This window comes from Canis lupus, chromosome 32 (genome assembly GCF_048164855.1).
Source record: "Canis lupus baileyi chromosome 32, mCanLup2.hap1, whole genome shotgun sequence".
In the NCBI taxonomy this organism is placed as follows: Eukaryota; Metazoa; Chordata; class Mammalia; order Carnivora; family Canidae; genus Canis; species Canis lupus.
The window spans coordinates 30688028-30704442 of NC_132869.1; the positions used below are offsets into that span (position 1 = coordinate 30688028).

At 37.8% G+C, this 16415-nt stretch overlaps 1 protein-coding gene across 7 annotated transcripts in view; it reads left to right on the plus strand.

Moving 5' to 3' along the window:
• TLN2 (talin 2) overlaps positions 1 to 16415 on the plus strand; it is a 426489-nt gene that overhangs the window by 244042 nt on the left and 166032 nt on the right. For all 7 annotated transcript variants that reach the window (XM_072808970.1, XM_072808976.1, XM_072808972.1 and 4 more), the window contains 2 exons: positions 11663 to 11726; positions 12762 to 12866. In XM_072808970.1, the coding sequence (XP_072665071.1) occupies positions 11663 to 11726; positions 12762 to 12866 (169 nt within the window). The remainder of the gene's footprint in view (positions 1 to 11662; positions 11727 to 12761; positions 12867 to 16415) is intronic.

Consider the following 16415-nt stretch of genomic DNA (forward strand, 5'->3'; position numbering starts at 1 on the left):
GTGTGAGAGAGACAGAGATGGAAATAAGGTACAGAACCAGAAGAAAGAGCTAGGAGCCAGAAAACAGCCAGTTCTCCCAAATCTAGTCTGATGTACTCGATCTGCATGACACTTTCCTTCAAGTCCTCTGCGAAGAGTTTCAGAAAGGAATATTTCATCGGAGCATGAAATATGCACAACACAATCCAGTAATTATGTATATACTTCCTGCTCTTCTAAGTTCAGAAAATGATTGCAGAAAGCCTGCTGCATGGTGTTCTTTAACTCTGTGAGGACTTCATGTGTATGGAGATGGAGAGGTGGAGTAGGAGGGACAGAGAGAGAGAGAAGCAGAGTCCCTGCTGAGCAAAGGAGCCTGATGCCAGGGCTCCATCCCAGGACCCTGAAATTATGACCTCCTTTGAAGGCAAATGCTTAACCAACTGAGCCCCCCTTTAAAGGCACCCTTAAATCTAACTATTAATAAGGATTCTTGTATTGTCTAGCTCTATAGTATTTCTAAAAGACATACTTTTATTTTAAGGACACAGGAAACTTTAAAGACACATAGAAAATGATGTCCCAGGAAACTGGTTAAAACTGGAGAGGCTGTATTTAATGTCACACAAAGTAGGCTGTAAGACGAAGAAAACCTAAGTAAAAACAGAGAAGGTCATTACAAAGATAGACTCATTTGCCGGGATGATAAATTGTGAACCTGTGTGCACCTGACATTACTTAAGAATATTTAAAGGAAAGATAGAGTATAAGGAGAACTTCAGATATGAAATTTCAGTGGAATAATTTAACATATTTTCCTCAATGATGAGAAGAACAAGATGAAAACAAAGAAAGAAATTGTTTTAGTCAAAAGAAAGTAATGAAATTGAAATCATAAAATTAACACAACCCAAAGCTGCTGTTTGGAAAAATAAATCTGTAAATCTCTGGTAAGTTTGATCAAGAAAAAAACAAGCAGAAAAAGGCAAAGAGTAATAAGCATTATTGGTAATGAAAATGGGGCAGAACTTCAGATAAAGAGATTTTAAAAATCATAAGAGAATGAAATGAAAGCTTGAAGCCAAAAAAATTGAAAATTAAAAATGGGTGATGAGAAAATCTGAGTAGATCTCTAATCTTGAAAGAAATTGCCTTATCAGTTTGAAATAAACCGCACAAAACAACAAATGAAAACTTAGGTCCAAGTTATTTTAGAGAATAGAAAGAAAATTTTAAAAACCCCTCCTCAACTTAATTTGGAACTAGTAGAATCAAATACCAAAATTGAATATAGATGTGGAAAACTTTTAAACTGGATAGAGATGCCCTCCCCCAAATCAATAAAACATTAACAGAATCCAACATGACATGTATTTAGATGTAGCTGCAAGTTAGAACTAGTATCTTCTAAGGATATAACATTTATTGAACAATTTATGGCATGCCTTCTAGGCACTGGAGTTGGAATAATGTAAAAATACAATTATTTCTGCCCTTGTGAAACCTACATTCTAGTACAGAGGAGCAGATAATAAGTAAACATAAAGAAAAAGATGAATAATTTCAGAATTAGAAAAATGGAACTGTCATTATTTAAAGATGATAGGATTATCTGCATATGTAATCCACTCAATCTACAGAGAAAGTTCTTAGAGCTAATAAGAGTAAAGTCCCTGGAAAAAAGGTAAATATATAACTGCTTATCATTACCTAGTTCCAAACAATAGTATTCGTACTCACCTACAGGACTGTAGAACAAAATTACATGTACATATACTATTTTAAAGTTATATATAAAATCATGTATTATATTTTAAGTTTAAAAAGGTAGACCTTTTGTAACCAAAAGTATGATTTATCTATGAATAGAGGTATCTAAAAAAAACTCTAGGATCTAACCAATGAAATGATAAAATTCATTGAAGAGAATAAATGAAGTGGTTTGTTACATTAATTTAAATTGATATTTTTGTTCCATTAAATACCTAGAAGTGGGATTGTTGAATTGGAATAGGTGAAGGGGATTAAAGGTACACAAACTTTGTTACAAAGTAAATAGGTCATGGGAATAAAATGTATAGCATAGGGAAATATAGTCAATGATATTGTAATAACTTTGGTGACAGATTATCTTATTGCAGGGGTCATTTTGTAATGTATAAAAATATCAAATCACTATGATGTATATCTGAAACTAATAGGACATTGTATGTTATACTTCAGTAAGTAAAAACTTATGTATATTTCAATAAAACTGCTAAAAAATTAATATGCATTAGGACTCAAGAATGACCAAGGTTAATTGAAGGACTCACCCAAATACCCCATTTCTTACAAAGCTATAGTAATTAAAATACTCTATTACTGATACTGGGTGATAAGAGTTCTAAAGGTTGATAAACATCTTTATTAAAATTAAAATAATAGGAAAAATATATTACCAAATTGAGTGAAGCTCCAGAGTGTGGGAAGAAGAAATTTGCATGTTTGCAATATATACTATGAAGAACTACTATTCAGAAATAATTAAAAAGAAAAAAAAGGGGAAGGGCCTGGGTACCTCAGTCGGTTAAGTGGCTGACTCTTGTTTTTGGCTCAGGTTGTCATCTTAGTATCATCATCAAATTCTGCACCAGGCATGGAGCCTCCTTAAGACTCTCCCTCTGGAAAAAAATAAAAATAAAAGATTCTCCCTCTGGCACTCCCTACCGCCTGCCCCTGTGCACGTGTGCAGGTTGCACACGCTCTCAGAAAAACAAAACTAAGAAAATGACCACCCAGGATAGCAACAGGTACTTACGAGGAAATTCAACTGGCTTATGAAGATATGGAAAAATATTCAGCCTCATAAGTAAACCAAATGCAAAATCAATAAGAATGTAGCATTTCATGTCTATTAGATGGGCACAAATTTAAATATATGAAAACATCAAAGTACTTTACAGAGGAAACAAGACATTTCAGAGAATGAATTCGGTAAATTTAAAAATACAAAGAAATAATAGATTTATAGGTACAAGGAGAAGTAGGACCATAATCAAACATGCATGGAAACTATAAGAAAGTGCAGTTAAGGAGAGAAAGAAGGATGGTATGTGATTTCAGCTAAATCTCTAATCTATTTCTTTAAAAATAAATAGCAATCATAAAGCAAATATGACAATATGTATTTCCAAGGTTTTCTACAATTAACAATTTTTTAGAAACCGTCACAAAGAGTACATGTGAGGTGAGAAAGCTTGTTTGTATTCACTGAATCTGGATCTCTGACATCTGGCAAAGCAAAATTACCAGGCCTTGAGGTTCAGACAGCAAGAGTTCATGGCTCTGCTGCAGGGGAGGTGACCCAGTGGTTGGATGCAGGCAGGTGGGGAGCGGGCTAGGACCTCTCTCAGCCTTGATGACCATAGCCCCTAGTCCTTTCGACATGTGCCTGGGATGTACCTACTGAAAGAACAAAGCAACCCAATCTATGAACCTCTGTTGAAGAATTCAGAGTGTACTTGGAAGTTTTTCACCACAAACTTAACACAATTAAGTCAACAAAGCTTTTGACGCAGTAGTAGGGGGCCTCGAATCAGTTTTTCTCTTGGCATTTATTCAAACTCCTATTCCTCCTTTGGAGTTAGTCTTCAGAATAATTTGGCTATAGATCGTGTTTTCAAACTAATGGTGAAGGAGGCATTTCAGCTTGTGTGTTTCATCAGCTCTGCCTTAACCTCCTGTTCCTCACCCCTACCACCACCTCCACCACCCCCACCCCGTGGGGCTCCCATCAGTTTGAGGAGGTCATGGCCATCCAGTGGTACCTTCACTTTACCTGCTAGCAGCAGCCTCCTTATGTTGGTGCCTACCTCCCTAGTTATTTTCAGACTCCAGAACTTTCAAACCAGGTACCACTGAACTGATCTCATTCCATGTGCCTCTTAAGCCCTTCGATGGGTTCCTGTCTTTAGATAAAAGGGCACTGGGATTGGTTCTGGAGCACAGAACTGCTGTGTGGGTGAGGTTAGGTCCTCAAACCATTTCCTGAGCTTCTCCCATGCTGTTGTCTTTACTTTCCACCTCTTCCCCCCACTAAGTGCTTTCCAGCTCAACAGATGTTTCCTTTCTCCCACTTCTTCACCGCAGTTAGCCAGGTCTTAACCAGTACCCTCAGTCATGCAGGTATGTTCATCTTTGCATCTGGCTTCTAATTCAAGTGTGTCTAATCCATCATTTGAGCTTTCAGCTCAGTGTTGCTAGTGGTTCTCCAACATCAGCATACATCAGAGTCATCCAGAGAGCTTGATAATACTGCAGTGCCTCATCTCCAGAGCCTCTCATTCAGCTGGTCTAGGACAAAGGCTAAAGCTTGGCACTTCTGACACATTCCCAGGTGGTACTAATGCTGCTGGGCCTCGGAGCCACATTTTAAGAACCTTACGTGATACAAAATTTGAGATGTTATTGTTGGTCATTTGGTGACTGTCCATGAAGGCTGGACTAAGGAAATCTGGGTGTTCCGGTGTCCTGTGGCTGATAATGTCCCTGCTGTACCTCACTACCTACCTCCCTTCTAAGCTTCCACCCTTGCTGGATAAACACCTGATTCCTTTGTTGCTCCATTTATGAGCAATAACACTCCTAGGAAGGAGGCCTATGTTCTTTTTTTTTCTTTTTAGCTTTTTTTTTTTTTAAAGATTTATTTATTCATGAGAGACACAGGCAGAGGGAGAAGCAGGCTCCATGCAGGGAGCCTGACGTGGGACTCGATCCCAGGTCTCCAGGATCACACCCTGGGCTGAAGGCGGCGCTAAACCCCCGAGCCACACAGGCTGCCCCCTATGTTCTTTTTAGACTCTCACACCAGCTCAGAGAAGTGGTGACTTGCCTGTGGACATGTACTTGTGGCAATTCTGGGATGGATGAGAAGTAGTTCACATTTCCCCCAAATCACAGCTGACTCTCATGTAGTTGTATACTTCTTGCTAGAGTATAGAACATTTATAGGACCCTTTAAAAAATATTTTATTTATTTATTCATGAGAGACACAGAGAGAGAGAGAGGCAGAGACACAGGCAGAGGGAGAAGCAGGCTCCATGCAAGAAGCCCGATGTGGGACTCGATCCCAGGACTCCAGGATCATGCCCTGGGCCGAAGGTGGCGCTAAACTGCTCAGCCACCCGGGCTGCCCTATAGGACCCTTCTTTTGGAATTACTTGAGCAAACAGGTTTAATTTTATAAAAGAAAATGAGGTTTCGTGAACATCTAGATTTGAATCAAAACCCTGAACCCCCAAACGTGTTAAGTTCTCCTTCTCTCATTTAATGGCTTCTGGGTATTTTTTTAAAAATTGACACTCTTTAATTTTTACCATTATCTGATTGGATATTTCTCTTGTCCTAATCTTTGTTCCAAGGTTCTGAAATACTGATCACATATTATGTCTTTTGACTAAAGGGTAGTTCGGAGGGACCAGAGTGTTGAATAGGTAGGAGCATGGTCTCTGGAGACCATAGATGAGGCTTAAGTTGATGGTTGTGATTGTGGGCAATATAGTGTCACTGAACCTCATGTTCTTTGTACAAAATGGGATATTTTCTTGCATGGGCTTTTGCCAGAATTTAATTGACTTATACATGTAAAGCACCCGAAAGAGTGTTTGACTTTCAGTAAACAGCTGTTGATAGCAGAAAGTCTCTATCAACATGGTTTCGACTGTCGATAATCCAAAAAGACATTTAAAGTACAGAATCCATGGGGCACCTGGGTGGCTCAGTCAGATGAGTGGCTCAGGTCATTTTAGGGTCCTGGGATAAAGCCCTGTGTTGGGCTCCATGCTCAGCAGAGAGTCTGCTTCAGGATTCTCTCTTCCTCCCTTTGACCCTCCCTCTGCTTGCACACACTCACTCACTTTCAATTCTTAGACATCATGGATTCTGTATTTTTTTTTAATCTCTGTGAAACACTATAATTAAACTTTCAACCTAACATTTACTTACTCATCTTTTGATGAAACACCGAAGATTTTTCTTGGTGTAGATCCCCTGGTTGGGGTTCTGTATTCTTTTCCTTGTATGAACCACATTATCTAGGAGAGAATTTAAAGACCATCCTGGAGCAATCTGAGGGTGAGCTATTTTTAGATTTTCATGATTTTTTTTCTTTTTAGTATTTTATAGTTGTCTCACATCTAATAACTTTTGGAAATATTTATCTTAAGCATTCAGTAGCTTTCTTTTTGTACTCTGTTAGCGGTTTATGGGCTCTGTTGGTTTATTACATTATTATGTGATGCATGGCCAACAGCAAAAGTGGAGAACAAATACAGCTGACTTGGCGAGAACAGAAGTGGGGCTCGTGAGAGAAGAATTTACTGGCTGTAAATTTTCAAATTCCCAAGGATCTTCGGGTATAAGAAGAGCTTGGACTCGCCTGCCCTTTTAGTGAAGAGGAAGATCTGTTCTTAACACTGCTCAGAAAAGGTGCTATTAAAAGGCTGGTGGTAGCCTTTGGTGGAGGAGACTCCTTCCCTTTTAAAGTGGGAATACTGAAGGAGGCAATGGGAGGGACTTTGCTTGGCCAGAGCTTGCTTAATTAAGAGAGAAATTTCCAATCAGGTTTGACATTCTGACCCATTTTCTCAAAGAAGGCTGACAGATTTCACTTGTATGCCTGTCCCAGATGCTTAAGAGCTTTCCAGGCTTGGGGTTGGTAATCAAAACAACAAGTGAGCTGGAACTGCTGCATTGCTGGCTGGCAGGCAGTGATGACAGGCTGCATGCTCCTTCCAGCTTCAAGCTGACACTGTGCACTTTGCTGATTTATTGGGGAAAAATACATGCCACACATGGGCACACATACACTTCATATTTTAAAATACTGTACGATAAACGCCCAAATCAACTCCTGTGACATCAAGAGTAACACCTCTAGTGCAAGCTTTTGGAAGTTGTTTTTTGTACCTGCTGAAAAATGGGAGGGTTAATTTGCAGAGTTGGGATAGAAGGCAGCTTGTTGCCACACAGAACTTTCTTGCCATTAATGCCCAACATATTCTAACCCTGCCTGGTCCCTAGACCCTGTCATCTGGCAAGGTCCCCCTTGGTTGGTAGCCTAGCACATACTGTCCAGTGGCCCACTTGTGATGCTTTTTCACTATCATTTTCAGTGTGCTTTGGGGGAAAACTTCTGAAACATCTGGGCTGTCAGGTGGGTCTGCTCTTGTTCTGGGAGGTCAGAGGCTCCAGGTACTAACAAGTCCCATGACCTCAGCTACGTTACTTATTTCTCTGTGACTCTGTTTGTTTGTTTGTTGTGGCATTGGTGCCTTCCAGTGACCAATTCCATTTTTGTCCATGGAGTCACTTAATCATAGAAATCCACTGTGCTGCTGCTTAGATATTTCTTAGACCCTACCTCTCCTGCCTCTTGAGAAATCCAGATTGTTCTGCCACTAGACCCCTGAAATTCCAGAAAATGTACTTACAACTTTTGTTAATAGAAATAGTTTGCAAGTTGACCAGACTCCATTTTTCAAGTGTTAATGTAGTCAGAATCTGGCCTTACCCTACCTCCCCTCTACTTTTTTGCTGGGGTTATTTGAAAACAAATTCCAGGCAGTGTATTATTTCATCTATAGATACTTCAGTATGTTTTCCTGACAAATAAAAAAAAATTTTTTTTAATTTCTAACCTATGCAACCACAAATCTGTCCTAACACCTAACAAAATTAACAGTAAATCTGTAATACCACCTAATATCCAGTCTGTTAAATTCATCCCCCACCCCCACTGGTCTCTCAAAAATACCAGTTTTACTTAATATCAGGATTTAAGCAAGGCCTACAAATTTTTTTTTGGTTGACACTTTTTTTTTTTTTAAAGAAAAGTTTTATTGAGATGCAGTGCACATACCTTATAATTTACCCATTTATGATGTTATGATTCCTTTTTTTAGTGTATTCACAAGATTGAGCAGCCATCACACAATCTAATTTCACTATTTATTTATTTATTTATTTATTTATTTATTTATTTATTTATTTATTACAATCTAATTTTAGAGTACTTTTTTCCCTCCTGATATAAGCCTTGTGTCTGTTAGCAGCCACTCCTCAGTAACCCCACGCCCATCCCCAGCCTGTGCAAGCACTGATCCTAGCTATCTCTATAGATTTGCTTATTTTGTACTTTTCGTATAAGTGGAGTCACACAATTTATGGTCTCTTTTGATGAGTTTCTTTCACTTAGCAGTGTTTCCATGTTGGAGTTTATATCATACTTCATTCCTTTTTATTGCTGAGTAATGCTCTATTGTATGGATCAACTACATTTTATATACCCATTCATCAGTTGACTGGACATTTGCGCTGTCTATCTTTTGGCTATTAGGAATACTATTATAAACACTCATGTACAAATGTTTGGACATGTTTTCGTTTTTCCTGGATATGAGCCCAGGAGTAGAATTGCTGTTTAGTATTTTGAGGAACTACCAGGTTGTTTTCCACGGCAGCTGCACCATTTTCCATTCCCACCAGCAATGTATGACAATTCCAATTCCTCCATATCCTCACCAGCACTTGTTGTGCATCTTTTGTATTGTAGCCACCTTAGTGGGTGTGTGGTATCATACTGTAACTTTTCTTTGAATTGCTCTGTTGATTACTAAAGTTATATTTTCATGTGCTTTTGGCCAATTGTATTTCTTTGGAAAAAGGTTTCTATAGATAACCTCAACCCCCTTTTATTTTTTTTTTAATTTTTATTTATTTATGATAGTCACATATTGAGAGAGAGAGAGAGAGAGAGGCAGAGACATAGGCAGAGGGAGAAGCAGGCTCCCATGCACCGGGAGCCTGATGTGGGATTCGATCCCGGGTCTCCAGGATCGCGCCCTGGGCCAAAGGCAGGCGCTAAACCGCTGCGCCACCCAGCGATCCTCCAACCCCCTTTTAAAATTGTATTGTCTTTTCATTGCTAAGTTGTAAGTTCATACATATTCAGAACGTAGGTCCCTTATCAGATACTTAATTTGCAACATTTTCTCCCATTCTCTGAGCTGCTTCTTCACTTTCTTGGTGATATCACTTGGAGTTCCAAATTTTTCATTCTGATATAGTCCTACTTATTTTTTCTTTTGCTGCATGTACTTTGGTATTATATCTAAAGTGTTGGCCTGACTCCAGGTCATAGAGATTTACTCCTGTATTCTAAGAGTTTTACAGTTTTAGCTTAAATATAGGTCTCTAATACATTTTGAGTTAATTTTTGTGTTTGGTGTGAAGTAGAGGATCCAATTTCATTGTTTTGCTCGTGGATATCCAGTTGTCTCAGCATCATTTGTTAAAAGGACTATTCTTTTCCCATTGAAAATCAACTCATTGTTAAGTTAAAGATTAATTTCTAGACTCTTGATTCTATTCCACTAAACTGTCTATTCTTATGTCAGTATTCCACTGTCTTTATTACTGTAGTTTTGTAGTAAATACGTTTTTTTGAAACTCGATTAACCTGTTACTGTTTCCTCTTTTTCACATCTAACACCAAGCCATTTATTTGTGAGGAACTTGGGCTATTTTTATAGAAATGACCTACCATTGTATCCTGATGGTGTCACTTAACATGTTCTTCTCTCTCTTTATAAACTAATATTTAGATCTAGCATCTTAATTAAATTCAGGTTAAATTATATATTTTTTATTGCCAAGAATACTTCCTGGAGAGTGCTCTATACTTTCTATTGCATTAGTTAGGAGGCATATGTTGTCGGGGTTATCCCACTTTTATTAATAGTAAAATTGATTAAGTGGGTTTGAATCAGACTGAACTATTACTATAAAGTTCTCCATTAACTTGTCACTTAATTGGTTTTAGCAGCTACTCAGGCATATTTTGATCTATTGCTTATTTCAATAGGAGCTATAAAATGATGACTTTGGACTCCTTTTATTCCTTCTGTATTTGTTAACTTTGTTAGTTTCCATTTATCAGTTTCCAGTTGGGATTGGTGGCCTAGCCACCTGCTAAGGTGGCCCATGGTTACTTTAAAGGACTTTTATGGGATTTTATATGTCTGTGTTTTTACCCATTGCAGTCGTCATTCTTTCTGATACTTTAATTACCCCATCACAAGAAATTAACTATATGATGTGTAGGATTTTCTTGGAAATAATCCAGTGCAGGGGATAGGGTGAAGGAGTAGATGAGTCAGGAATGGCTGTGCATTAAAATTGTTGGAGCTGGATGGTGGGTTCATTATATTGTTCTCTCTTCCTTTGTATAAGGTTTAAAAAAAAAAATCATCCTGTTATTGGCCAGTGATTACCCCCTTGATGCCAGTCTAGTGTCATTTTGATAGCTTCTTTGATCTCAGGCATAAGAAGCCCCAAGAACATTTGATACATTTCCTGCCCCAGAGTTAGAATCAATCACTTCTCCAGGGATCCCTGATTCCTTTTTAGTGGGAAATGGTATTCAGAGGCTGACTGAGGCCCTGACAATGCCACCAGATGGTCCTTGCCCTTAGCTTCCTCAGTAGACACACTAAAAAATGTGTTCCAGGAAAAGAATGAATCAGACATTCAGGTCAGTATTTCCAATTCAAACGAAAGACTACAAGGTTTACATTTTTTTTTTTTGCTTTATTTTAATCTATTTCATGCTAAAAAGTTTGATTTCTAATAGCTAAAATTATTACGCATTTAATTTACTCTATTTATGACATCCTACTTCTATATAATGTAATAACCTAATTTTATAGTATGTGTGTATTTATATGTTTAGAGAGAAGAGGGTATAGTTTTAAAATAATGTTATCAATATTTGATATGTCTTCTCTGGTTTATTTTATCTTTAAGACATATCTCACTAGGGATGTACAGTGAAAAGAGTTTTTCAAAGTTATTTGAAATCATTTTTCTTCTGTGGTTATGCAATCAACTTGATACACTGCTAAGTTCATTTGTTTCAGTTTGCTTTAGATTTTTAGGTGTTGAGTTTTTCCCCTCTGTGATTTCAGAGTGGCTCTAAAGTGATAACTGTAACACAGGGGATATCCAGAGGTTTTGTTTCTGTCCTTGTTCCCTTCTTTCTTTTTCCCAAAAAGAATCATTTAAATTAGTACTAGATGTATATTTGTATTGTTTTAAAAATGCATATATGTTTTTAAAGATTTACTTATGTATTTTAGAAAGAGCCTGCACACATGCGTGTGCAAGATTAGGGGGAAGAGCAAAGGGAGACAGTCTTCAGACTCCTCTCTGAGCATGGAATCTGACATGGGGCCCCATCTCATGATCCATGAGATCATGACCTGAGCTGAAACCAAGAATCAGATGCTTAAGTGACTGAGCCACCCTTGCACCCCTAAAAATGTGTATTAGCCATATAAAATGAAAAACACTTTCCTCCCTTTATCACAAAGGATAGCATACTGTACACTCTTTTATCTTTTGCTTTGGTACTTTACAGCAAATCATGGAAGTTCTTTCTTCTTTGTTAGTTTGATCCTTTTTGTCAGACTGGTTTTATATTTGTGTCCTATTTTTTAAGTGTATGGTGGGATGTGGCAGTCTGTTTTTAATTGTTCCATAAAATACTGGGAGAGTTAGTGACTTCACTGAGTTGTACAAAAAGTCTCTTCTTTCCTCCTCATCATAGAGTAAATGGCTTTTCTTTTTTATTTTCTCTCTCAGTCTAAAGGAATTCCTGCCCAAAGAATACATCAAGCAGAGAGGAGCTGAAAAGAGAATATTTCAGGTATTGGAAATGTACAGAACTTTATTATTCTCCTCACTCCCTAGCCTCATCTATTAGTATGAGAAGGGCCTCAGCACATGATAGTTTCATATCCCATGCATGTACTCTGCTTATATAATAAATGATTAGTGACTCAAGAGTAAAGAAGCTGACAGTTCTACTTTGGGCAGATTTATTATCTTAATCCATACCTTCTTGCTAAAGGTTACTTAGTCCTTCTGAGAAAAATGTGCATACATTTAATTTCAAAGGCATTATATCTTGGTAGTGTCGAAACAAGGTGATTTGCTATTAAAATGCCCTGTAAAAGCAGCTACAAGTAGCTTCTTTGTCCTGATATTTGTTTTTTTGAAGCTTAGAATTTGGAAACTGGTGTCTTTTTTTAAAATTCAGGGGTTTTTCCCTAAAAGGCAGAGAGTTTTCTCTTCCAGGCAAACAGTAAGAAAAGCCCTATCATCAACTTTGCCATAAAACTATCACTCCTATGAATCCAAAATATTAAAGTCTCCTTTGTTATTGAAATGTAAGTATAAGTTGAAGTAGAAATTTCATGTGTTTAAAATGCACACAGTCTTTTTTCTAAGCACTCTGACATGCAGGCATTTATATATCCTGCTCTTTGAAAAGCCATATATTTTGGATGGATGTTAGAATGATGCCTCTCCTGGAGAACATTGTTTTAGATCTCATTGAAAGCATTGGTCCTGAACCTTTAGGGATATGGAGTTCTTCCAAAAGTGAATTGCCCCTTTGGACTCTGGTCTACCATGCTGCACAGCAGGAATTGTTGCATATGGGAGTAAAATCTCTAGGGAGTTTGGACTCCTGTTTTAGTTAAGAAGCCCTGCATTCAACCTTTCTCTATGCTCTGATCCTTGGTCAGCTGGTACATGTGTCACAGAGGGGTCTCTCCAACACAAGCATTGATGATTGATCATTCATAGCAACTATACGTGCCATGTATCATAACCACCTCTGCCAAGTCCACCTGCTGGCAGAACTGCAATAACTGGTCCTTGCTGCTGTCACTTGTAGGAGCATAAGAACTGTGGAGAGATGAGCGAAATAGAAGCCAAGGTCAAGTATGTCAAACTCGCCAGATCCCTCCGGACATATGGTGTGTCCTTTTTCCTGGTGAAGGTAAGTTGGGCAGGGTGCAGAGGATGTTTGCCTCTGCCACCTCTTCTATTAAAGTGTTTGCTGTCAAGCTTGCTCTGTTGTCCCGAGACCCCTAGCATTTGCAGAGGCAGCATCTGGCCAGTGGTCACTTGAGTTTAACCATGGGACAGACATGAAGCATGTAAGCTATAAGGCTGGTGAGTGATCCTGGCCACCCGTTGGGCCTCCAGGCATTTGTGTCTTGTCTTGGCACACTGTCGCTGCTATAAAGTCACTGAAGGACTGCATTTATGTCTACTTGTTATCACTTTACTCTGAAAATGTTTCACTTAAGATTAATGAGAGTGCTCTGGACTAAGTGAAGGCTGTTGATCACTGCATATCGAATTGAATCGATGTAGTAAATGCAGCACGCACTTTGTATACTTTTAGGTGGGCTTTGGGATTTTCTGTGGCCTTCAGATCTGATTTCATGGGAATTGTTTGCCTTCCTACTAGAGGGAAAGAGATGGGTCTTTGAAATTCAAGACCAAGGCCCTTGATGGGTGTGTTCTTAGGTGGACTGATAAGTACTCTTATTAGCTTCATTTGTACACCTTGACCTCACACACTCTATTTTAGTCATCTCACTAATAGGTTTCATTGATTTCCACTTGTTTTGCTGTGACTCTTGGCTCCTTGCCTCTTGCCCTTGGCCCTGAAAGAAAACTCCACCATGTGGTGAAGTTTCTCATGTTACTTAAGGCAGAGGAGAGTGTTACCAACTGTGCTCTAGCTGTCTCCAGGGACAGAAGTCCCAAGGCCAGAGTTCGGGTGGTTTAAGAAGATTACTTTCCTCACTGCTAAAGAGAACTAGAGAAAAAGAAAGTTATTCTGTCCCCTAGGATGTTTATGGGGGAAGAGATACTTTTCTTGACTCTACTCCTCATTGGAAAAAGCTGCTTCATTTGGGATGAGGAGCAACAAAGATAGTACACTGAAGAAGGGGACACACTTCATGCTGATGAGTTACTTAAGCCAGGTAGCTCTTAGTTTTACACCCAGAAATGCTGGGACTCTTGCAAATGATGAAAGCATAGGTGAATCACTTTGTTACTCAGAAAAATCTTTTGGAAGTTGAATTTTTCACATTTAGTGTGAGTCTTAAAGTATCAGTGAATTTTTGAATGGGGCTGATGTCTTGTAGGTACAATGGCTCCATTTCTCTGGAATGACTCTGCTGCCTTAGCTGAAGTGAGCCCATCTAAACTGTAGTCACCTGCTTTCATCATCCTAGTTTACCCACCCTCACCATGAGCCGATGGTGAGATCTGCTTGTTTTAGAAGAAAAACACTGCTTTCCATTTATTATTATTCCAAAGAACGGTAGATGGCAGATGAATTGCAGTACCTATAGGGACAAAGATTAAACAAATTCTGAGCATGTCCAATGCTTTGGTCTCAGTTTCCATGCTTTCTTTCTTGAGTTTTTCTGTAGTCCTTTATGTATGAAATTCATCTCTTGTATTCATATTGTTTTCCACTAATACCATCACACATGATAGTCAGTTTCAGTGATGTGCATATAGGTCAATAAATTTATAGAGCACAGATCTTCTGGTTATTGCAAAGTTTTGTAGATTTGGTTAAATGAAAACTTCTTTTACAAAAGTATTTAAGGCAAAATAAAGTAATGAAAATTTCCTTTCTTCCTCCCTTCTTTTCTTTTTTCCATCTCTCTCTCTTTCTCTCTTTCTCTCTCTCTTTCTCTTTTTAACTTGCATGCCTTTGAAGAAAAGCCAGGATCAACTTTCATATATGTATTAGATGTATATGTTTTGGTTTTCCTTAGTGGTTTTTTTTTTTTTTTTTTTTTGGTTACTTGATGAAAGTGAGCACCCTGCTCACTTTAATTTTTTGCTCAGTGGTCTTACTTATATACATTTTATTTTAACGTTGATTTTGATAGGAGCACCTGGGTGGCTCAGTTGGTTGAGCATCTCTTGATCTCAGTTCAGGTTATAATCTTGGGATCATGAGATCAAGCTCTGCTGGTCTGGAGCCTACTGAGGATTCTCTCTCCCTCTCCTTTTTCCCCTTACATCTCCCACATGCATGCTCACTATCTCAAAACAAACAAAGAAAGTTGATTTTGATAGTTTGCATGACTGCAGATTGCTGTTTTGAAAGTAGTTCAACCGAGAATTCAGGATTAATTTAATACTATGGATTAATGAACATCATAAATCAGATCAATAGGTCAAATAAAATGACCTCATATACAGTGAACTGTCTGGAAAAGAAATACAGAAAATTACACTTACAATAGTATCAAAAATAATAAATTACTTAATGAATTTAACCAAGGAAATGAAAGATCTGTACACTGAAAACTTTAAGATGCTGGTGAAAGAAATTAAACACAATACAAATAAATGGAGAGATATCCCATGTTTGGAAGAGTTAATACTATTAAATAGTCCATTCACTTAGAATAATTTTCAACCCACAGATCTCTGTACATGCTATAACAATATATAGTCTTTAACTTTTACATTTATTTTTAAATTCAGCAAAATGTGTGGCTAAGGGATAGTAAGTTTTTTAAAAGCATAAGTAACAGATTTCTCTAGAACCCCAACCTAAACATACCATTAAATGGCATAATATAGGAAGTTAAAAGTGAGTGATTCTAGCATCTCATTCACTACTTGTATAGGCTATTAGAAATTTAAGTCAATGAAATTGTAACTTATGAAACATTTAGATATTGATGTTGAACACAATCATACCACATGACCTTGAGATTAATCATAGATATTCTCAGAGTAGTTAGATATATTTACAGGATACTTCTATCATACTTTCTTCTATATCCATGAACACGTTAACCTAATATTCAGAGCATTATACTTTATTGTTATAAAAAAAAAAAAAGTACTTGGGTATTGGAGTTAGAAGATGGGCCTGGAATCCAGGATAGCAACATACATCTATGTGGGAAATAGCAGAAACTCGTATGACTTTGAGAGACACCCATAAACTCCCTCAGCCTCAGTTTCTTCATCTGAAAAATGGGACTAATAATGCCTTACAGAGTGCTAGTGAAGATTAAGTGAGGTGATGTATGTAAAGAAATGTAGTGCCTGGAAAGTTAAGGATATTTGATAAATTTTAGATTATCCTTAACCCTTCCCACATCTCCCTAATCCCTGGCTCCTGAATCTTCCAATTTGTAATTTGCTTATAGCAGCCACAATGTAGAGCAAGAGTTGCAAACTTTGCTAGTGAAGAGTCAAATGGTATCCTAGGCTTTGTGGGGCATACTGTTCATCTCTGCCTGTGTGGCCTGAAACTAACTGTATGCAATACGTAAACGAATGAGCATGATTAGGTGTCTATAATGCTTTATTTACAGGCTCTGAAATTTCAATTTCATATAATTTTCAAATGTCACATAGTTATTATTCCTCTTGTGGGTTGTTTTTTTTTTTTTTTTTTTTTTTGTCAACTACTTAAAAATGGAAAATTCAGTCTTAGCTCTCAGGCCGTAAAAAAGCAGGCAAAAAGCTGGGGTTAGCACTTGCTGTA